At 48.9% G+C, this 24732-nt stretch overlaps 1 protein-coding gene across 1 annotated transcript in view; it reads right to left on the bottom strand.

Moving 5' to 3' along the window:
- The window catches only part of sli (slit guidance ligand), a 793209-nt gene that overhangs the window by 76507 nt on the left and 691970 nt on the right, over positions 1-24732 (bottom strand). The window contains exon 29 of the mRNA XM_084583167.1: positions 16414-16630. Coding sequence (XP_084439293.1) covers positions 16414-16630 — 217 coding nt within the window. The remainder of the gene's footprint in view (positions 1-16413; positions 16631-24732) is intronic.

Here is a 24732-nt window from a genome sequence, read left to right as displayed (position 1 = left end):
CATGTAGCTCGATGAGTGAGAATTTGACTGATGTATTAGTAATTAATTGCTTTTTCACGCTACCTTCACTGTGCTGTCTTAAATGCATGTAAATACTTGCGTCCTATAATCCTGCGTATAATACTGAGAATATATCATAATTGATTTCGTGTTCTCATTAGCGACGCTGAACATAACCGGCTGGTCGTCAAGGTTCCACCCCCTTCCTCGGTTCGGGAAGGCGTCTGGCACTACTTTCGGAGCCGTGACACATGGCTACCATGAGTGACTTACACAAGTCACGGACTCTATAGTCATGCACACTGGACCTCCGATCTGACTGACTCATGACTAAACTATAATGACTGCTATCATATGACATTTATATACCACTTGTCATTGCATACACATTCATGCCTTCCAGTTTCGTCTCAATGCGACGTCATATCATACGTTACATTTTGCGTTTTTCTTCCCCGTTTTGTGGACACACTTTCGCAAAAGCCAAGTAGGGCTTTCGCCTTAATAATCGCGAAGGTCATCCGATCACCTACCCCGTTAAATGTTTATTTCCTAGACAATTTTAGAACACTGTTCTCTTCCAGGATCTTGCAGCTATAGCACCACAGACAGACCCGGATAACACACAAGTCCCCGTTGTGACGTAGTGCACAGTCATGCACACGCGCTTAGTGTTAACTCCGCTCCACAGGGGCTTAGGTCACACTAGTTGCCCGACCGCCAACGATAGTAGGAGTTCTGTGCAGCGCAGGGGGATTGAACGCAGGTGGAGCTTGCCGCTCTATCTGCCAATGGGCAGGTTAAGCAGCGAACGTGCAGCATTACTCTTTTCCGCCGTCTACGTTTTCGAGCTTCAGAACGTCAAACTGTTTTCTCTTGGCTTATGCCCTTTGAACACATGATGTGGTGCTCAGCTCACGCATTTTGAAACCGCCTGAGCATGGGCCGATGCTGTGTGTATGAGTATTGCGGCAATTACAACGGTAGCTCAAAAGTTATTACTAGTTGGTTTCCAAAAAAAAAATGAAGCTCACAGAAAAGCTTGGATGACAGCAGTTCCTCGCGTGGATTTTACGCCAGATCCAAGGTACGTGAATGAAATCTAACCCCGCTTTGACAGCCTTAACTAGGTGGTATTATCATTAAACTTCCTCATAGTCTAATAAACCCCCAGCCCTTAGTCACCAGCGGCGGCGGAGTAACTGACCACGGCGGCGGTCAGGCCTGTGACGCAGAGGAGGGTGCTAAGAATTTCTGGTTCTGGACAGGCCGCCATTGGAAACTGACCCTGGCAACGTTTAATGTTAGAACCCTAGCTAGTGAGGCTAGTTTAGAGTGCTCGTAGAGGAACTAGAGGGCATGAAATGGGATTTTATAATGCTTAGAGAGGTTAGGAGGCCAAGTAAGGTATATACTCTAATGAAGGACAGGCATGTAATGTGTTATCTAGGTTTACCGGAGAGACGAGAAGTAGGAGTAGGTTTCCTTGTCAATGATATAGCTGATAATATAGATGAATTCTATTGCCTTAATCAAAGGGTGGCAGGCATCGTAATTAAGCTTACTAAGCAGTATAAATTGAAGGTTGTACAACCATACGCGCATACATGTAGTCATGATGACCAGAGAGTCGAAGGCCTCTACGAAGGTGTAGAATTATGTAGTCATGATGGCCAGAGAGTCGAAGGCTTCTACGAAGATTTCTACGAAGATGTAGAATTATGTAGTCATGATGGCCAGAGAGTCGAAGGCTTCTACGAAGATGTAGAATCGGTAATGGGAAAAGTAAAAACACAGTATATTGTACTGATGGGCGACTTCAATGCCAAGGTAGGCAGAAAGCAAGCTGGAGACCAGGCATTGGGAATCTATGGCAGTGCGTTAATGAATAGCAGGAGAGATGTATTAGTTGAGTTTGCTGAACACAATAACTTACGAATCATGAATACCTTCTACAGTAGACGGAAGAACAGGAAGTGGACATGACAAAGCCCTAACGGGGACACTAAGAATGAATTTATCTTCATACTGTGTTCTAACCCTGGCATTGTGCAGGATGTATAAGTAGGCGGATTGGTTCGATGCGGTGACCCCAGGGTGGCAAGGTCTCGAGTTAATCTGGATTTGAAAAGGGAACGGAGCAGAGTAGTGAGGAAGACGTCTATCAACGAATTAACAGTATGGAGAAAAGTAGAATTCAGGCTCTCATATTCAGTGCTGACCTTAGCTTATAGGCAATGACCAATACTTTCAGAGATATCATTGCTGAGTGCGTGGTAGAAGTAGGGGGTGGAATAGTTAGAGGATCGATACCGGTGAACTATTTCAGGAAACGAAAGATTTGATTTAAAAACACAAAATTATGAAAGCCTCCAACCCAACAGATCCGATACAACTTGCAAAGATATCAAAGCTAATCAATGAACGCAAGGTGGCCGACATAAGATAGTATAACATGGGCAAATATGAGCATGCTCTAAATAACGGTGATAGCCTGAAAGTGGCAGAGGGAATTAGGCACAGACAAAAATCAGATGCATACATTGAGGGACAAGGCGGGCAATTTCAACACTAACATGGACAAGATAATCAATGTAGCCGAGGAGTTCTATATGGACCTCTACAGTAGCCAAAGTAGTCAGGACAAAAATGAGATTGGCTGTAGTGAAGATCAATCAGACGTTCCTCGAGTAACGAAGGACGAGGTTAAGAAAGCCTTAGAAGCTATAGAAAGGGTGTAGGATTCGGGCTTGCTGCAGCTACCCTTTGCGCAGTCGCCGCCCGCTTCCCTGTTGTTCTCTTTCCCTTCCTCACGCCTGAGGCGGCGGAGAGATGTCCGGACGACTTGTCACTGTCGCTCGGCCACTGCCCCGCCCTGGCGTCCCAGTGGCTGTTCTCATTGGCGCCTTTTGGCGGGAACACGGCACCGCTTCGACAGCCGCGCTCGCGCGACCCTCTGGGCGGGGCCCAGGGAGAGACCCCTTCGAGACATCGCAAGGTGCGTACGCTACTGTTCTTGTCTGCTGGCCTTTGTCCGCGCAGACCAGTGTGTACTCGAGTTCACCCGCTCCGGGTCGTACCTGAGAGCGCAGCTCGAGCCTGTCGAGCGTGATCCAACGATCGGCAACAGGCGTACTTTGCGGTGGTTGCCCACTCTTTCTCAAAGGAACCCTTTGGTCACCGCGAGAGAGATATCACCGTGTCACTTCGTGCGCGCAGGGGAGCCTTGCTCCTCGCGCGCTCCCGAGACACGGTGACTGAGTATGTGTGTGTATGTGCGTTTGTATATATGTGTATGTGTGTGCGTGTGTGTGTGTGTACCGCTGGAGGATGGCGTTTCAATAAAAGTCTCCTTTGTGAACTTGGAGGCTTGTGTCCTTGCAGCGAAGTGCTCTCCTCCCTGTGGAGGTTGAGTACGCGCTGCGGTGTTTCAGTGTGCGCGTGGTGACGGCTGATCGGGGCTTCCGCTCGCGCGACGCTCGAACCCGCGGTGGTTGGTGGCCTATTACCACGAAGAAACCACAACTGGCGCCCAACGTGAATTGTCCCTGGCTCCATGTGTCGTTGGACAGCACATCGGCCGAGCCAGTCGCCTTGACGATCAAGCTCATGCGCCATGCCTGCCGTCCCCTCCGCGGCATTCGGCAAAGGTACTGAAGCACGCTACATGGTTCTTCGGACCACCCTGCGGTGCGAACGTTGACCATATGCCTCCGCTGTTTCAGCTTTACGCCGTTGCGAAAGCAATGTGCGCGACGCCGCCGCTGCCGGCATCTACGCACAACAGCACCCGTACCCCGCTTGCAGTCATTTCGGTTCGGGGAACGGCGAGGCATCGGCCGGGCTCCCTCTGGAAACCGCGCCGACAGCGCGTTCAGTTGGCTGGTGCGGCTTCGTAAACTTGCGAGTCGGCTGGCGCGCCATTCTCTCCTGGTACGGCATTTCGACTTTTCGGTGCAGTATCTAAAGGGGAGAACGAACGTAGCAGCCGACGCGCTATCCCGTGCCCCACTTGCCTGCGGCGGCGTCTTTACGCCGGCAGGCGAAGGGGGCGAAACAGCGGACGAGCCGCAGATCGGCACGAAGGGGACGTCCGCAGACGGGTTCCCCCATTCCGCTATGTAGGTAAACAGCGCTTCGCAAAGCAGGCGTGGGTGAAAGCTCTTTGTGAGCACCTCTGAGACTCCGATGCCAGCGGAAGGTTTGCTGCGAGCCTATGGGAGGGACGAAACCAGGCTCTCCTTTGGGATGACTGGGATCGTTTTCAGCCATGAAGAGCTATGACGGTCCAGCAAAATGGCTCGTTTTGTCGCGATGTCAGCGACGGTATTTGGGAGACGAAGCGCGGTTACGCTGCTTCTATTGCAGCGGGCGCAGCGCCGTTACGCTACTTGTATTGAGCGGGCGCAGGGGGGCACGAGCCAGCGTGTGTCGCGGCGTGCCTCGGGGATTCATATTTGCTGGGCCATGACGGGCTCCCGCTGAAATACGTAGCCACGGATGATGAGTCCATGAACCATTTGCAGTGGCTATTCCCCAATGTCTGAGCGGCGCTCTGTTGCGTTTCTCTCACGACAAATCATTGGCTGGTCATCTGAGTGGCTCCAAGGTTTTAAGAAACTGAGTCAATGAGTGACTGCAGCCCGGCATGAAGCCCGACATTTTCCGCTGTTGCCGTTCCTGCCATGTCTGTCAAATGGAGAAGTCGAGGGGTGGCAAGTCACCGGGCAAGACGAAACTGACAGTGTGCGTCCGTGGCAGATGGCCACCTGCGATTTCGTGGGGCATTTCCCCAGTAACAAGCAGGGGCTCATTGCTAGAGAATCCCCCTACGGGAAATGCCAGCCGTGCCTACATTGCAGACCTGAAGGCCTATGCGTAACTGTCTGACGAGCTTGCGCTGGTGCCCATTGCTATCACAGGCAAGCGCCAAGGCACACCCTATGCGGTGAAACGCAGCCGTGCCCCGCACCGGTACAAGGTGAGGCGACGTTCACCTGTGTGATTGATGCCGAACGGCGGGCCTTTTCAGCAACCGAAGGCATACCGCCTCACGGAGCGAGCTTTCTCGTCGAACCCTACCCGGAAGCAAGGTTGGTCCTCCCCTTTTCTGGCAGCTCAGTTCCAGCCTGTGTGCTTTATTTTTTAATTTTGTGTGTGTGTGTGTGCGTGTCTTTTCACATTTTTCGCTTCTGTTTCCGTTCTTTCTTCCTATCTTGTAAATATTGTACATTGAGTGTCTTCTTTTGTAGAGCGCGCATTTTTTCTCCTCTTTCCGCTTGAAATTCCGAGTGTTTCTCATTAGGCAGCCCCGTCTTGCTGCTGTTCCTGCGTGTGTGGAGGAGACGTTGGGGTCGTTTGGGGATGGAGAGCGTAGAGAATGACCCCTTTCACAGCCGCCGCCACTGCGAAGGTGTTTGGGACAGGTCCGTCTCTGAAGGTCGGCGCCACCCTTTGTGTGGTGTGTGTGTGGCTGCGGCTGTGCGTGCGCGTGCCAAGAGCGGAGGCGACGACGTTGTGCCGTGTGTGTTTGCCGGCGTGTGTTGAGCGTGGTGTAAAGAGCTCCGCGCGGTCGCCACATGAGCCTCTTGGATCGCCGCGGAGTTTCCACGCCTGGGCTCCTTCGGCGCGTTTGCTGTCCCTGCACTTAACCTGTACCGCCACCGACGGACATCGTCTGCAGCCAACAATTGCTAACTGGCCACCCAGAAGTCGACGTGCGGTGAGTCACCGGTCATCGCTGGCTCTCTGAGCCGCACTGACGAACTTTGAGGTGTTCTGTACACAGTTGTTACTTCGCCTTCGGAACTTTGTGGGACTTTGTACATTATTCTTCATGCCATCTTGTTTTTTTTTGTGCGCCTTGCTAATGTTTGTATTTCTTCAGTGTCTGTATTTTCGAGATCTTTTTGGTTGGAGCTGAAGCGTAGTTTACTTGTTGCATGAGGATAGCATTCTTTTCTTCATGCTGGGGACCTGCCGCGTGCTTTCGCTGATGGGTAGGAGGGCAATTAAGGAGAGGAGGATGTAGGATTCGGGTTTGCTGCAGCTGCCCTTTGCGCGGTCGCCGCCCACTTCCCTGCTGTTCTCCTCTTTCCCTTCCTCCCGCCTGAGGCGGCGGAGAGATGTCCGGACGACTTGTCACTGTCGCTCGGCCACAGCTCCGGAATGGCGTCCCAGTGGCTGTTCTCATTGGCACCTTTTGGCGGGAACATGGCACCGCTTCGACGGCCGCGCTCGCGCGACCCTCCGGGCGGGGCCCAGGGAGAGACCACTCCGAGACATCTCAAGAGGCGTACGCTACTGTTCTTGTCTGCCGGCCTTTGTCCACGCAGACCAGTGTGTACTCGAGTTCACTTGCTCCGGGCCGTACCTGAGAGCGCAGCTCGAGCCTGTCGATCGTGATCCAACGACCCGCAACAGGCGTTCCTTGCGGTGGTTGCCCACACTTTCTCAAAGGAACCCTTTGGTCACCGCGAGAGAGAGATCACAGCACGCCCTTGCGGCGCGCACTCCGTGTCACTTCGTGCGCGCAGGGGAGCCTTACTCCTCGCGCGCTCCCGGGACCCGGTGACTGAGTATGTGTGTGTATGTGCGTTTGGATATATGTGTATGTGTGTGCGTGTGTGTGTGTGTGTATGTACCGCTGGAGGATGGTGTTTCAATAAACGTCTCCTTTGTGAACTTGGAGGCTTGTGTCCTTACCACGAAGTGCTCTCCTCCCTGTGGAGGTTGAATGCGCGCTGCGGTGTTTCAGTGTGCGCGTGGTGACGGCTGATCGGAGCTTCGGCTCGCGCGACGCTCGAACCCGCGGTGGTTGGTGGCCTATTACCACGAAGAAACCACAAGGGGGAACGCAGATGGGGAGGATCAGATAACGACAGATTTTTTAATGGACGGAGGGGATATCGTGCTATAAAAACTAGGCATCCTGTATACGCAATGCCTGATGATACCGAAAGTACCGGAATCATGGAGGAACGCTCACATTACTTTAATTCATAAAAAAGGGAACGCTAAAGACTTGAAAAATTACAGACCAATCAGTTTATTATCCGTTACGTACAAGATATTTATTAAGGTAATCGCTAATAGGGTCAGGACAACCTTAGACTTTAATCGACCAAAGGATCAAGCAGGTTTTCGGAAAGGGTACCCTACCATCCATCACATCCATAGCCAGGACAGAAACTTGAGCAAATTGGTGGTGTGTGGGGTTTAATGTCCCAAAGCGACTCAGGCTATGAGAGACGCAGCTTGGGCAAGTTGGTTATCCATTTGTGACCAAAACAGCGCGTAGCAAAGGGACGAGACACCAGCGCTGAGTTGCAACTGCCTTAATTTCGAACAAATATGACTTCTTATACCATCTTACCACACATCTAATAACATGCGTCACAGCCATATCAGAGAGGCAATCTCAATGACAAGCACAGTCCTCTAATCAAAGAAGCAAATCATATTCTTAGCACGCTCAATTATTTTCCGGTAATGCAACAGACGGCGTGCTCACGCAATAATCACTCATCCTCGCTATCGAAGCTGCCTCGATAATCTCTCGGACCAGCTGTTCTTTGTGCCTGGCAATTACTTTGCATTTGCTGAGCTCAGGTTCACAAGTCTCTGAAAGGCAGTCCCTGCAATGAATCACCAGGTTTCTGGACGCTTGCTCGAAATTCGTTTTGTGCTCAAGACGTCTTTCTTGAGCAATATAAGGAATTCCCACTGCGGGCCTCCTTTCTTTCTTTTTCATTGACTCAACCTGCTGTTCGGGCTTAGCCCGCATGAAGGACTTTTGCATCCGCTTGGCAACTGATACCAGCAAGTGCGGCGGGTAACCCGCAATGCAAAACCGTTCTGCTCGACGAAGAAAGCTGACTTCCGTTTTGTGGAGGCACGCCTTCCTCAGGGTCACTTTGGCGGGTCACTTTGTACAAGTTTTGCAACCGCTTGCCGTCACACATGAGCTTCCTGCCCAAGGGTCTCTCAGGTTTTTGGACTTGCGACTCGAGGTAACAAGAGAGCTAGCTGGGCCTATGAGCCTAGAGGGAAGAAAGCACCACTGCCATTTCATTCGGCACACTCAAGGCTGACTAAGAGAGCTATTGTGAATTTGCGCATGACAAATTCCCTGAGGGAGTCGTGAATCTACACAATGGAAGTGAGCTTTCTTCGTCAAACAGAACGGTTTGGCATTGCGGGTTACCCGCCCCACTTGCTGGTATCAGTTGCCAAGCGGATGCAAAAGTCCTTCATGCGGGCCAAGCCCGAACGGCAGGTTGAGTCAAAGAAAAAGAAAGAAAGGAGGCCCGCAGCGGGAATTCCTTATATTCACAACGTATCTCATCGCCTAAAGAGAATTGGGCGAAAAGCAGGCGTGAATGGGATGATGGCACCCCTAACAAACTCAAAAGTTTGTGCAGACGGGTGAACGACTGCGATGCATAAAAGAAACAGGGCTACTCCATTAAGCACCAAACCACGTTTGTAGAATGTTCAACGGGCCTCGTTCACTCGTTTCCTGTGGCATGTGGGAAAGAGTACATTAGAGAGACGGCAGTTCCATGAAAGAAAGACTTCTTGAGTACAAAACGAATTTCGAGCAAGCGTCCAGAAACCTGGTGATTCATTGCAGGGACTGCCCCTCAGAGACTTGTGAACTTAAGCTCAGCAAATGCAAAGTAATTGCGAGGCACAAAGAACAGCTGGTCCGAGAGATTATCGAGACAGCTTCGATAGCGAGGATGAGTGATTATTGTGTGAGCACGTCGTCTGTTGCATTACCGAAAAAGAATGGAACGTGTTAAGAATATGACTTGCTTCTTTGATTAGAGGACTGTGCTTGTCATTGAGATTGCATCTATTAGATGCAATCTCATGCTATTATACGCTATTAGACGCATGCTATTATATGTGTGGTGCGATGGTATAAGAGGTCATATTTCTTCGAAATAAAGACAGTTGTGTCTCAGCGCTTCTGTCTTGTCCCTTTGCTACGTGCTGTGTTCGTCAGTTGTCACAAATATGCATAGCATTAAAGATGATAGGAAAGTTCACGGAATATAACCAGCCTATATATATAGCATTAATTGGCTACGAGAAAGCATTTGCTTCGGTCGAAACCTCAGCAATAATGCAGGCATTGCGAGATCAGGGTGTAGGTGAGATATATGTGAAAGTACTGGAAAATATGTATAGTGGCTGCACAGCAACCATCGTTCTGCATAATGAAAGTTGTGAAATTTCAGTTAAGAAAGATGTTAAACAAGGAGACACAATCTCCCCAGTACTATTCACAGCTTGCTTAGAGGGTGTATTCAAAGACATGAAATAGGAGAAGTTAGGCATCAGGGCCGATGGAGAATATCTCAGTAATCTGCGATTTGCCGATGACCTTGTCTTGTTAAGTATCTCAGGGCACCAATTGCAACTAATGATGAATGATCTAGACATAAGAAGCAGAAAGGTAGGCCTAAAATTAATATGCAGAGGACTATGGTAATGTTGAACAGCCTGGGAAAGGAACACCGATTTAACATAGGTAACGAAGCAGTGGAATTGGTAGGCGAATATGTCTACTTGGGACAGGTAGTAACCGCAGATCCGGACCACGAAAGGGAAATAACTAGGAGAATAAGATTGGAGCGCATTTGGCAGGTACTTAAACGTTATGACTAGCAGCTTACCCTCAAGAGAAAAGTGTATAACAGTTGCATTCTACCGATACTAGCCTATGAGGCTGAAACGTGGAGGTTAATGAAAAGAGGTCTACTAAAGTTGAGGAGAACGCAAAGGAACGAAAAATGGCAGGTGTAACGTTACGAGATAGGAAACGAGCAGACTGGGTCAGTGGTTGAAATTAAGAAGACGAAATGGGCAGGACATACATTGCGAAGACAGGACAACGGATGGTCGCTAAGAATAAACAATTTGGTGGGTGGATGATGTTAAGTAAGCTGGGCTTAAGTGGATGCAACAGGACCGGGTTCAATGAAGGAAAAGGCCTTGCCCTGCTTTGGGTATAGTCTAGCTGATGATCCGAGCTCCATTTCCATGAGACTAATAAGGCCCCAATTGTACCTTCAATCGCGAGCTCTGAGCTAAAAAGAGGGCGCACTGGAAAATGACGCCATTCGGCCTTCAGGAATTCTACATGAAGGAAGGAAGAAAAACAAAAATTCACGGCTTGAAGAATTAAAAGAAACTAAGTTTTTGACAGTCACCTGCAAACGAAAAGTGAACTCTTCTGAAGGAAGGTGCCAGGAATTGGAAAAATTAAACTGGAATATTTTGACGTAGGCACTGAAGCGATAAAATAATCATAAAGCCTTCATGCGACTGTTTTATACGGCTTCATTGAGTTTTGTTTATTTCCATGTTTAACAAGCTGTTCACTTTGGAAATTGACAAACACGCCTAGTTAAAAAGCAGTAAAGTGCATGAGATGCACCTGGATCTCACAGATTCTACTTAAATGCTGTCAAAGTAATCATGCTTTAGTGTTACTTTGAACTAACTGCAATGAGCTGAAGAGCAGTAAATATAGAAATGCTTTGTCACAGGTATGAACGTAACACTATACTTAGCTACAATACGAAGCGCACCCCGCCGGGGTGGCGCAGTGGTTACGACGCTCGACTACTGTTCCCAAGGATACGAAATCAAATCCCGGCCTTGGCAGCCGCTTTTCGATGGAGGCGAAAAACAAGGCGCCCGTGTGCTGTGCGATGTCAGTGCACGTTAAAGAACCCCAGGTGGTCGAAATTTCCAGAGCCCTCCACTACGACGTCTCTCATAGCCTGAGTCACTTTGGGACGTTAAACCCCACAAACCGACCAATACGAAGCGAGTACCACGAAAGAAATCACAAATTATAAATTAGGACGCACGATATATAAATAAGTTATATGCACTTGACGCCAGTTTATTGGCCTATTGCTATAGCCATTTTAAATCGTATAGTAACTCCCGGAGCCGCGAGAGGAGGAAAGCGGCCTTGTCTTTGCTTAGTCGGCCGGCAGCCGCCCTCTTCGTTATTTATGGCGTGGTAAGCTAGAGCCTAACTTCAGCCACACATGCTGCGCCGGATAAATGTACGGTCTCGAGGGAGAGCGTGGTTTGGATCCGACGCCGCCGATATCGCGGCTACCCGCAGTAACAAACAAAAGGTTGTAAAGCATGCAACTAAATTTACTGTTGCGTTTCTGGTTGTCACTACAGCTACATGTCCAAGATTAATGTTTTTCTGTTCGTGTGAATTTGAGAGCAGAATGAGGCTGGCCAAGAGCAGTACAGTGTGCAGAACAACGACAATGTATAAGGTTTCTATTTGTACAGCTTAATTCTATGTCATGAAATGAGAACAACAGAGACTATCGCCGCTCTGCATTAGTTTTCCTATGTTGGCAACACGTGTGGCAAGCAGTGCGTGGGATGCGCCCAAACTGTACACTTTTCATTTGGACTGCGCCCTCAGTGCTTTAAAAATAACATTTGTTCTGAAGAATGGCCAGGGATTCTTGTTGCCCCTGATAACACTGCACGTACAAATCGCTCGTGGCTTTCGCATGCCTCTTCTGCGCGACGGTAATGTGTTGGTAAGAGTGCAGTTTGCTTTGCACGCTTATGATACGCGTAGATGCGAAAGTCTCGCAGGGCGGCATCAAGCGTTGCAAACATTCGGCGCGAGGGGAATTTTCTTTCAAAAATGGACGCTAACAACCCGTTCACATGAACGGAGACACGGACAAGCGCTTACTGGCAGCTGATCTTTGATTGAAGGGAAACACAGATTATATTATAGGGAAACACATTTTTTTTATTCCCTAAAGCTGCACACAGTGGCTTCAGGATAAGTGAATTGAGCTATGATATCGCCTTTGTGTGAATTTGGTTATGCGTTCTGACAAAAAGGTACATTGCATGTTTGTTAGTGTTTACTTTAACGCAGCAATATACTTGTGGCAGAGGATAGTTCCCTTTCGCAGCATACTCCTTGAACGATGCTAGGTTTCCTATGTGGGACCACGCGAATTTCGCATTAACGGGAGTGAAAGCACCAAGGTGACGTAATGCGTTGTGCCGTTAAATGTGCAGTGGGTATCCTTCCAGAAGGTTTTCTTTCCTAGCAGAAAGTGTATGTGCCTGCACTAGCGGATCAGAGCTAACAATTTCTGTGTTCTCAGGCCTTCGGGAAGTGGGGGCTACGGCTGCTGTGGCATGGTGCAGCAACAACGAGAAAACGCAAAAGACACAAAATTCTTCTTTTTGCCACGATACAACAGCTATACATTTCAATTGCCTAATGTTGTTACTTCTTTCCAACACGGGTTTTGGTGAAGACATTAATCTGTACACACATATGTGTTCTATTTCTTTTCATTAACTTTCAGTTCTACTCATCGAAAGCATCCACATTCAGTTTAAAATATCGTTGTAAACTTGTCACGTGGCCGTATTTTGTTTATGATACACACCTTACAAGTGCACCTATCAGGTGATAGCTGAAACATCACCTTGGGACTACTACTTGACGCTAATGTTTTCTACCGATTCAGTGCTGTTTTATTTAAAAAATACATAAAAGCTCACCCCAATCAAGACGATCTGGCATGATTGTGTCGTTGATACTGCGTTTCTTTGCATAGCCCCAAGCGAAACGAAAAACCTCCGTGCACTTGTCACCTGGGAAAATCTACACCTGCACGAACCAACACGATGCATGCGAAAGTAGAGCCTGCTACCGCCATCTCCGCTAGGTGCACAAAAGTCGCTGGGGGCTACGGTAATCTCTTTTTTACACTGCACGCAGGCGGCTCAGAGCGAAGCAGCGGCGTTGCTGAGTTGAAGCATTTCGTTCAGTGAGACGAATGCCAACAATGCGTCTCGCGCCAATCAAGACGCGTGTCGCATTCCGCCTGCTCCCTTTGCTACATGTTTTGGTTATTGCGTCGCATTAAGAACGTTAGCTGAATGTGCTTTAGCAGGCATGACCGGCAGGTTCTCATTGTCACACTAATGCTCAAGTTTTGTAGCCCCACGTTGACTCAGCGACAAACGAAAACCTCCTCAACAATGCCATCTTTGTGACAATCTCTGACCAGCGGATTGGAATGCAACGTTATTACAGGGTTCCCAGTTAAGACAATTTTGTCCAACATAGTAGTTATCCCAGGACAGAAGGAGAGAGTAGACAATGTTTTCTTTTGCAAGGTACATCTTGGCGCTTCTTTGTGCAGACGGAAACAGCTTTTACGTGCTTTTCTGAAGCATTTACACGTGCGCACACATTACCGAGCTATGGCAAGGAAAATGGTAGGTGTAACGTTAAGAGAGGGAGCGTGCAGAGTGGGTCAGAAATCGAGTTAATATCATTCTAGTCGAAATGAACAAGAAATGGGCAGGACATGCAGTGCAAAGAAAGGATAAGCGATGGTCGCTTAGGGTAACCAATTGGATTCAGAAGAAAAGGAAAGCGTAGCTGGGGTATGTCAGCTGTGTGGATGAGGTTGAGAAGTTTGCAGGGGTACAGCTAGCACAGGACCGGGTTAATTGGAGGAATATGGAACAGGCCTTCGCAATGTAGTGAGTATAGTCCGGCGGATGATAACATATTCACACCGATGCCAAAAAAAAAAAAAACATGGACTCCCACACCTTCCCAATCCTTTTCAAACTATGGGGCACGGCATGAAGATACGGAATTACCGCCACGTTTCTTTGACTGCTGCGAGACGAACAAGTGCCACAACTGAATCATATCAGTTGTTAGCGTGTTCCTCCTGCTGTAGCATCGGACATGATCAGCAATTTTGTATTAAAGCGACAATTCGAAGCGTTATATAAACATGCGCTATTACGAGTTTCGATTTGGAAATTTTCAGGTGCGTGTAAAAAGCTGTGGAAAGGCGCATGATATGCAGAGCCATTCTCGAGATGGGGACTGAGGTTTATTGTCCACGTTAAAGAAAAGATATTTGCATTAGCGCATGCTCAGGGAACTCCTTTGTTGTATTCCCCCTTTATCGACAAAGCAAATAAGCTGCCGTAAAAATCCAAGATGGGCTTTTGATATATAATCCTTTTCGTGAGGGTTATTGCTTATCGATGCAAGACGCCTGAAAATTTTCCTGGCTGCCGCGTCAATACACGGCGTCATAAAAAAGCGGAGCTGATTTTTCTTTGCGACAATTCACCGCCAAATAGCCGCCGGCCATCAGAGCTGCGACTGTTATCCAGTGCTTCCGCAGCAAACAGGCCTGTTTTCCCAATATAGCAGTTGTCACAAGTGGAATTAGCGTCATCATCATCATCATCATCATCATCAGCCTGATTATACCCACTGCAGGGCGAAGGCCTCTCCCATATTTCTCCACTTAACCCGGTTCTGTGCTAGCTGCATCCACTTGACCCCTGCGAACTTCTTAATCTCATCCGCCCACCTAACTTTCTGCCTCCCCCTGCTACGCTTTCCTTCCCTTGGAATCCAGTTTGTTACCCTCAGCGACCATCGGTTATCCTCTCTTCGCACTACATGTCCTGCCCATGTCCATTTCTTCTTCTTAATTTCCACTAGAATGTCATTAACTTGAGTTATTTCTCTGACCCACTCTGCACGCTTTCTATCTCTTAATGTTACCCCTACCATTTTTCGTTCCATAGCCCTCGTGACGGTGCTTAATTCCGCAGGTATGGGGAGAACCGTGCGACACATTCTTGGGATGTAAGACCACGCTCTCAAGGAAGCCAGCGCCGAGCCTGTTGCTGACTTTTTAAGAGCGGCTCTTAGGCAGTTTAAAGCCATTTTACTATTTTCGAATAAGCCCCAATGTAGCTTAGAACAGGCTTTTTTGAGCGAGGGATGTATGCCATCATTTAAGGTAATACTGAGGTCAAGGTCTGGCAAGAAACCCTCAACAGGGACTTGAGAATTTAAACGTTTTCCACGGGCTTGAAAAACGCTAAACACGCGCTCAACAATACTGTCTACCATTTCAACAGAACAAGGTAGTAATCTACATGTCTGAAAAATCCAGCGACAACAGTTTTTAGTAAGGCGGGTAATTGGTAGCGCTTGTCCTGTCTATGTTGCCTGGTGCGCTGCCTCAATATCAGCGACAACAGTCAAGGCACGATTTCTTTGTAAATACACGCTAAAAACAAGTAAACATTGGTTGTAGGAAGCATCGAGAAAAGGAGAAGGTAGCAGCCAAACTTTTTCTACAGATGTCGCCTGCACCTTAAGTGTCAATAGAAACACCTGCCTAAGGTATGGAGCAGAAAAGATGCTCAACCGCGAAAGCAGAGTTGGAATAACATGCGGTAAGTGGAAACGTTTTTCAGAAGCTTGAAAAAGGCTTTTGATGGCTGAATGTCCTGAATGCACCGATCTTAGCAAGCAGAGAGCATGTGCGACACTTTATCCAGCAACCCTACATAAGGTACAGTTGTGTTGATTAATAGAATGACGCTGCGCAGTGCTTTTCGAGCACTCTTGTTATTGGTAAGCGCTGCCCGTTGTTGTAGGCTGCCCCTATTGCTAATCTGTAATGAAGAGCCCTTACCATATCAGGGAACCTAGTTTACGCACCAGTACGTTCGAGCGGATGGTTTTAAACTATTGATAGCACTACCTATAGCCCTATCGATAGACTTTAGAAATTATGCAGATTACCTGAATCGACTATCGATAGTATATATCGACTGTTGCTCCTGCACCGCGTTGAGGAGGAAAGGAGGCATTCCACGGAGAGGTGAGACAGAAGGCAACCTGGCGCACCATCACGGGACATCGTCTGATCAATTTGAAGCGCGTCTGCATCGTATCATGGATTTTAACTCTGGTGCCGGGCCGAATGCATAGACGATTCTGAGGATATGCCACGCCGGTTTTGAATGTCCTATAATCGTTGTAGATGAAAGAAATGAATGCAACCAGCGTTGTGTCTTCTATCAACAGAGCTCACCGCTTAGGGCGCTCGACTACTATGCCCAAGGATGCGGGTTCGAATCCCGGCGGCCGCTTTTCGGTCAGTGCGCGTTAAAGAACCCCAGGTGGTCGACATTTCCGGAACCCTCCACTACGGCGTTTCTCATAGCGCTCTGGGACGTTAAACTTCACAAACCAAACAACAGAGATATCGCTCGACATTCGGTGCAGTAGCGTTGAACAACCTATAGTGCGAAATAAATACCATGGTAGCACTAAGCTCCAAAGGCCTTATCGCTCTTAAGTGCTTCCTACAATTTATTTATCGGTGACCGTATATCCTCTTTCGGTTCCGTCTATGAATTTTGGTTTTTGCTTCTGATATTTCTTTGGGCTCAGCACTTGATGGTAACTCTTTTTAAGCGGAGGGCACATATCCTAAAAAATTGATCGACCAACTATTACTGCCCAAGTGGGTGACGTACCTGAAACGTCCAGCTTCTAGCACCTTGCAGGTTCCGTGGTTTTCGCATGGATTTCCATAGCAGGCGTCAACCAGGTACTCGCAGTTGCGGCCGTGGTACCCTGGCGGGCAGACGCACTCGTACTTCCGCAGCGGCACGGCGCGGCACGTGGCCCCGTTGTGGCACGGGAACGTGTAGCAGGCGTCGCACTTGGCCAGCACGTCCGGCTCCGGCTTGTCTGAGGGCCACACAGCGCGATATCGCAGTCACAATATTGCGGGACTTGGCAAAAGTGCGTTCTGCGACCCGCCCGCTCCTATCGCAGGTTCTTTGGCACTAGATCGGCGTCAGGCTCGATATCCGATGGAATGCGTACGAGCGACACCAAAATGGCGGCATTTGTAGCCTCCTGCACTCGGCGTGTGGCTTTCGGCGAATGAATCGTTATAGGGAGCTGCCTCTTTCTGGACATCCCTCTACCCACCTCCACCCTTCAGGAGCGTCACCCCTCCACCCCACGGGCCCCGCCCTCATAGCTGCCAGCACTACAATCCACCCTACGAAAGCTCTGCTAATTGAAATTCAAAGATATGTGTGACAGCGAAGAACTGAATGTGCAACTCAAATTGTTTTTATTCTTGCACTCTTCATAGTTTTTAATGGAAACAAAGCTTCGAATGACTTGGATAATTAAATGGAAAATACCACTACGCTAAGCAAACACTGAAAGATGTGCGATTAATGTTTGGCTTTAAAGAAGTTAGAGCTGAATCCCTTGGTTCAACACTATTGTCAAACAATTAAGTTATATACACATTGTTCTGCGACACAATGAGAGGTCGTCTTCGTCAAGCTGTCTCAACGACAGCTTTGTTCCTGCGTGCTTCGATCGCCCTGGACTAGTTGCTTGATGATAAACAATAAATATTCAAAAACATAATAATGTTTGGCAACATGTCCATCAGATGTGTCCGCGAGTTCAGCATTCAGAGAAGCTAGTACTCGCGTGAACTTGGCCTACGTCAACAGCACTCTCTGGTTGCAGCTGTTCCGGCGTCAAGCTGAGAGCGCTGGAACCATCGAGGCCGTGCGGACGTATGCGAGCGATGAACGCACAAAACAGTCAATGGTGCACGCGAGAGGAGCGACTACAATTGCTTTATCGGAATGCGTCCTGGTGCTTTGAAAATCCATGACTACACCAGTGAAGCCTATAGGAGTAGCAGAGAAAACACAATTGCAGCGAAAAGCGGCACACAATCGCCCATCACACTGACACACGCTAGCCGGCCAAATGACGCCGGTTCCGATGTAGTACGACGCGCGCAAAGTAGGGGGGGGGGGGGGTGCGTTAGATGGCGCTCCGGCGTCTCACACTTTTCTGATCGCGACAGTACATCACGGCTAGACTTCTTGCAGAACGAAATAGCGGTGAGTGCCGCCACCAGATGACATCACAAATGTACAGCTAGAAGCAATATGATAGGCCTTTCACAATGCGCTGCCACCAAGAGAAGACGAGAATGGGTGGCACCAGGGGCACGCTCGGAAAGAGCAGCCAACCAAGCTTACTTTGTACGTGAATTTACCGGTGGCACATATCGGTGGCAGCGCTTTGAAAACCTCTCCCGTGTTCCCTCTCATCTTGCTTCTATAGCTGTACATACGCTACGTGCCAAAACAGGCAAGACAACTGGTTGTCAAAGAGGAAAGACGGAGCGAAGAAAACATGACTAGGCACTCTGACAACCTGCTTACAATAGCGAAGAAATCATGCGTTTGCACTGCATGCCATTGGTAAGGTCTTTGTGAGGCGCGCAAACGGTGAAAGCGCGGTTGTTGCCCACTGGAAGGAAGACCTTGACCGCCTCACATGATCTAATTTCTGGATGTCCTTTGCTATTTTCATTTGAAATGTTGCTTTAATAGTTTTCTCATGTTCTTCCCCAGTCGAAGTGTAAGCCATCAGTGTTCACGCAATACGTTTAATCATGTTGCTGTCTCACCCAGGAAAACGGGGTAGCTGCGAGTGTATAAATTAAGGTATGAAATGAGAGTCACGAATGTACAGCCAGATATATTGCTTTCTCTTGTGTATAAAAACCGCAATTTGCTTATTTTAGATATTTCTTATTCTTGGCTGAGGTACACCGAGAAAGGACAGAATTGGACACGATACACGTAAGGAACACTAACAACTGTTAGTTTATTTCCAGGAAAGCATATCATATATATATGCGGCCAAGTGATACACACGAAAGGTTCACATCATAAAGATCTCGTGAGAACAAGCGCCATTCATGCACTGATCCCCAGGAACGCTCACTCTTTTGCGGATAACCGACGGGCTGCTTATGCAAGATTCGCGTCGCTTTACAATTTCTACTGCGTTTTATCGGGTGCATGGTTTGGTTTTGTACCCTTTTCAATAGAGAGGTATTTTTGAAATCGGGTTGGCATCCATGTTTTGTGCAGTGATCACTAATGTGACCAGATAGTTGATAGAGAGATTTTATAAGGCAGCTCGTACAGTCTGTACATTACACAACTTCCCGTCTATCCAACGTACGTGGAGCCCCGCCGTTGGTGGTTTAGCGGTTAGGGCGCTCGACTACTGTGCCCAAGGATGCGGGATGCTTTTCGATGGAGGCGAAAAGTAAGGCGCCCATTTGCTGTGCGATGTCAGTGCACATTAAAGAACCCCAGGTGGCCCCAATTTCCGGAGCCCTTTACTACGGCGTCTGTAATAGCCTGAGTCACTTTGGGACGTTAAACCTCACAAACCAAACCAAACCAACGTATGTGGAACCGCAATCAAGAGGAATAGAGTAAACAACCTCCTTGTTATCGCAAATGACGTGTTTCTGGCCGCACTTTTTTTCTACAGATCGGCTGACGACGTTTTGAGTTGACCTTGACGCACATAATTCCGAGCAGCTTCGGAACTATGTCACGAGATCTGTATGATGTGAATCTTTTATGTTTATATCTGCGTTCCTGAAAACAAACTACCAGTTGTTTGTGCGCCTTATGTGGGTCAAATTTCGTCCTTTCTCGGCGCCAGTTACCTCATACATGAATTTGCCCAAAGGCACGTACACTATACGATTCCTATCCTTCACAGAAAGGTTGCTGGGAAAAGGTTCTTGAAATTGTCATGATAGAGGATCGCAATATCGATGCTTCCTCAGACTATTGAATGTACAAAGACATACATAATGCAAGCTGTGTCACGATTTTTGATGATGTAAAAGCGGGTGCTTTAAAATCAGACATAAGTGACCATTTTCTAGTACGTTGTTTTCTGCCCGGGGATTTACCAGCTAGATCAAATAAAGAACTTTGTGTGAAACTGGACTCGTGTAATCGTGATAATCCAGTACCTTTATGGCCAAGATTGAAGATCGAGGAACAATTGCTACCACGTGCACCCGCTAACTTATGGGTTGCCTCGGAAATGGCGCACCTAACACGAAATTACCTTGAGTTTTTCACTGAGACCAAAACTTGCCAATGATGCCAGTTGCAATGGATACAGAAATGTTGGTGCGCCTTCAATGCAAAAATGACAGCCTATAAATTCATGTCTTGCATGACTCGTAACCAACCTGTTGATTACCCATTACGAAGTTAGCGTTTGTTTACGAAAGCGTAGGAAAGGTGCGTGCGTCGGCACCCCGTTGTTAAAAGCGAACGAGTTGTTTCAACAACGTACACTTTGCACACTAATCCAAGAGGAACACGTGAAATAGACAGTGCCTAGCGTATTGACCGACGGTGCTTTTACAGAACCTTCGATTATCGCCCGACGGCGCAGCTAAGCACAGCCCCGTCGAGTTCCGTCCTCGCAAGATCATTTGCTCGGCGTAAACGCCAGCTTTATATTTCACTATATTTCGCCTTAATTCAACCCGGGCTGACTTATTGTCTACTTTTTTGGGGTGTTATTTGAAAATCAAACCTTATTAGGTTATATCTGATGCAAAAGAAAGGTTTAAGATTCATTTGTGGCGTATCGTCGTATGAACACTTGTACGAATACTTAGATTGTATATATAAAAGTGAAGCCTTGCATTACCAGCGGCTTTCCTCTGTCTACAGGTGAAAGCAAATAGCCAACTTTTCTACCTACACTAAGAATGTACACGTTCAGTTGAAAGCTTTCATCAGAACGAATTATGGAATTGCTCCGGTGAAAAATTCCTAACTGTTCAGGAAAAAGGTAAAAACTTATTTAGTGCTGTAAGCATAGCTACAGGCTTTGGTCAGTGACGCTGCTTGCATATGATAAACCGCTGTGATTTTATCATTGTCCACTGTGCGGAATATGCACACCGTTGTACTTTTTTAATCAGCTCATACTGTCAATCTGTTCTGTACTTAGGTTGTTACATAATTGTATAATTCGACTGCCTAGTGCTGGTTTCAAGGCTACTCCTGTTTTCCCCTTTGAAATCGACAGATTCCCTCTGTTCATGTGTAAGTTTGCTTTATGTACAGTCATTGCTATGTGTTGCACTATTTTACTGCAAGTTTTTGCAGGAATATTGGCCCTGTCAGGCGATCATTGCTATCGCCTTTTGCCTCTGCCCCTTCGCACTACTTATGTATTGTCTTAAGCACAACAAACAAACAAATATATAAACTGTGGTAATCCCGATCGCCATCACATCGAATGCCAACCCGAAGAGGTAGACGAAGTGGAGCCGGAGCCTTGTTGGTACTGCACTGTTGGTTCGAACGCTACCCCCGTCGCTTTGGTTTGCGGACGTTGCATACGGTCTTGGTGCTCCAATAAACACCTTACATTTGTTGGAGGTGTCTCGGTCGTCGCCCCAGTCCTCCCTGGAACTTCGGATCCGCACGCTACCGCCGTCGGTCACAACCATGCGGGACGCTCCCAGCCAACCATCGGCGCCCATCCCTGCCCCCATCTTCTGTCCCGGGGCACAACGCCCCCGTGACCCACCTTTCTTCAGTGGTACCGACGACCACGACGTTGACGACTGGCTGGCCTCTTTCGAGCGCGTCAGCACTTACAACCGCTGGGACGATTCCATAAAACTGAGCAACGTCCTCTTCTACCTCACGGACGTGGCAAATCTGTGGTTTCGAAACCACGAAGCCGATCTTTCGACATGGTCTGTCTTCAAGAAGAACTTCGCGGATGTCTTCTGCCGTCCTGCGGTACGCAAACTCCGCGCCGAACAACGCCTCAATGCACGGCTTCAACTTCCCGAGGAAACGTTTACCAGCTACATTGAGGACGTGGTTGACCTCTGCAAGCGGGTCAATCCGTCCATGCCCGAGCCCGAACGAGTCACACATGTTCTAAAAGGTCTCACTGATGATGCGTACTATATGATGTCGGCCAGGGGCCCTACTTCCGTATCCGACATTATAACCCTGTGCCAGAGGTTTGACGAGCTACGAAAGCAACGCGCTTCTACGCGGCGGGCTGCCGCACCTGCCGGCATTGCTGGCTTGACACTGGCTACGTCATCGGCGGAACAGTCTCAATTTATGCAGAATATCCAAGACTTCATCCGCGAAGAAGTTGCACGCCAGCTGTCCCTCCTCCATCCAGTTCAGCCGACCGTCTGCACTTCACAATTAGCGCCGGCCAACGCGCCATCCAGATCGCCGGCTATCCGCCAAGTTATCGAGGAGAAAGTCGCCGAAGCGCTACCTTCTAGTGTTCCCATCGCCCCTGTGCAAGCCCCACTCACGCTCAAGTAACCGCTGGAAAGCGCGGTCCGCTTCCTATATCGTCTTACCAGAACGGCCCTACATTTTATGCTCCACCTTGTTTCATGGCCCCTCAGTCTCCGATCCCTCGACCGCGACGCCGCATTACGAGCCCATGGCGAACCGCCGACAATCGCCCGATTTGCTATGCTTGCGGGCTCCCGGGTCACGTCGCTCGCCTTTGCCGTCAGCGCCCGCTTCATCCTGAGAACACAGTCCGTCATTACCACTACAATCCCGAGCCACCCTTGAGCAACGTCTCTTCTGGATCGTCTCCACCTCGGGCTGAGTACTCGACACGCCGTTCACCTTCGCCTCGCCGACGTTCGATTTCACCGATGCTCCGGCGACAGGGCCCTACGCAAGGGGAAAGCTAAATGCCGCAGTTCCGGAGGCAAGAACTGCGCGTTTGACGAACTCGTTAAGTCCTCCGCCTTCTCCCGCCAACGTCATTGAAGTGTTCGTAGAAGGTTTTCCCGTTCTTGCGCTGGTGGATACAGGTGCTGCCGTTTCCGTAATTAGTGATGCTTTTCGCCGCAAAATTCGCAAGGTCACGACGCCGCTTTCTGCCTTTTCGCTTCGTACGGCCAGTTCAGAGCGCATCACCCCTGTGGCAGCGTGCACGGTACGAGTTTGCATCAAAGACATTACGTATCTCGTCGAGATGGTGGTGCTTTACGCCTGCTCCCACGACATCATCCTCGGCTACGACTTTCTGTCGACTCACAGTGCTGTGATTGGTTGTGCCCGTGCTGAAGTTGAGCTTTCCCCTGTGTGTAATGTTTCCCTGTGTGACCCGCCTGTGCGCCCTGCTAAACTCTTTGTAGCTGCAGACACCGACATTCCTTCCTTTTTTTTCTGTTCTCGTTCCCCTTATTTCGACATCTGCCCTCCCTTGTCGTCCTGTTCTCTTTACGCCTAAACTCGCCTCCGCCCACCATAACCGCCTCCTTCTTCCTTTCGCCGTTCTAACGATTTCTGATGGCAGCTGTGTCATCTATGCTTCCAACCCTTCTCCCTGCCCGACGGTTGTTCTTCGCGGGGAGTGCCTCGGCTACATTGAAGAGCTGGACCCTGATCGCACTTACATGTTCTCCGAACCTGAAGTTTTTCCTCACGTCGCTGCCCTGACGTCTTGTGCTGCTACGAGTGATGAGCTTCCTGTCGACGTCCTTCATCGAGCTATCGCGACCGACCTTCCGTCCGCTCAACGGGACCAAATAGTCGCCCTCCTTCAGCGCTTCAGTGCATCTTTTGACGTGTCCCAGCCTTCCTTGGGCCGCGCCTTGACCGTTTCTCATGCAATCGACACTGGTCCTCACGCTCCCCTGCGGCAGCGACCATATCGCGTTTGGCCCACTGAGCGCCGCGTCATTCGTGACAATGTCGCCGATATGCTTCAACGGGGCATCATACGACCATATCAGCCCTTGGGCCTCCCCCGTAGTGTTGGTGACGAAGAAAGATGGCACGAACCGCTTCTGTGTGGACTACCGGCGTCTAAATAAGATAACCCGCAAAGATGTTTACCCACTACCACGAATTGACGACGCGCTAGATTGTTTGCAAGGAGCGGAGTTCTTTTCGTCGCTAGATTTGCGCTCTGGCTATTGGCAAGTACCGATGGCTTCCGCTGACCGCCCGAAAACAGCCTTCATCACTCCCGATGGCTTGTATGAATTCAATGTGATGCCATTCGGACTGTGCAACGCCCCTGCCACCTTCGAAAGAATGATGGATAACATTCTCAGTGGGCTCAAGTGGGAAACGTGTGTTTGTTATCTAGATGACATTGTCGTTTTCTCGAAAGATTTCCCTTCCCACCTTCTGCGCCTTCAGCGTGTCCTTACGTGCCTTACTGAAGCCGGCCTACAGCTCAACTTAAAGAAATGTCACTTTGCCGCTACCAAGCTCACAATACTTGGTCATGTCATATCCAAGGATGGCGTTCTACCGGATCCTCACACTTAAAGAAATGTCACTTTGCCGCTACCAAGCTCACAATACTTGGTCATGTCATATCCAAGGATGGCGTTCTATCGGATCCTACCAAACTTCGTGCCGTCGCAGACTTCCCCAAGCCCACAACCTTGAGAGAAATTCGCAGTTTTGTCGGTCTATGTTCGTATTTCCGCCGTTTTATCCGCAACTTCGCCAGTATCATCGCCCCTTTAACGCAACTTCTCGCCGGAGGCCCGAACCTCTCCTCTTGGTCACCAGCCTGTGATGCTGCGTTCAGTACACTACGCCGTCTACTGGTCTCTCCCCCTATACTCCGCCATTTTGACCCTGCCTGCTCGACCGAAATACACACTGATGCAAGCGGCGTAGGTCTGGGCGCTGTTCTTGCTCAACGGAGACCTGGATATTCCGAGTATGTCGTCGCGTACGCTAGTGGTACCCTCACGAAAGCGGAATCGTGACCGAAAAGGAGTGTCTGGCCATCATATGGGCCATTACCAAGTTTTGTCCTTATATTTACGGTCGCCCATTCTACGTTGTTACCGACCACCACGCGCTCTGTTGGCTATCCTCCCTTCAAAGACCCCTCCGGCCGCCTCGCCCGCTGGGCGTTACGTCTTCAGGAGTACG

The sequence above is a fragment of the Amblyomma maculatum genome, chromosome 1 (genome assembly GCF_055883805.1).
Source record: "Amblyomma maculatum isolate TAMU_Amacu chromosome 1, ASM5588380v1, whole genome shotgun sequence".
NCBI lineage: Eukaryota > Metazoa > Arthropoda > Arachnida > Ixodida > Ixodidae > Amblyomma > Amblyomma maculatum.
The sequence above is the reverse complement of the archived record's forward strand: the minus strand, read 5'-3'. Positions and strand labels throughout refer to the sequence as shown.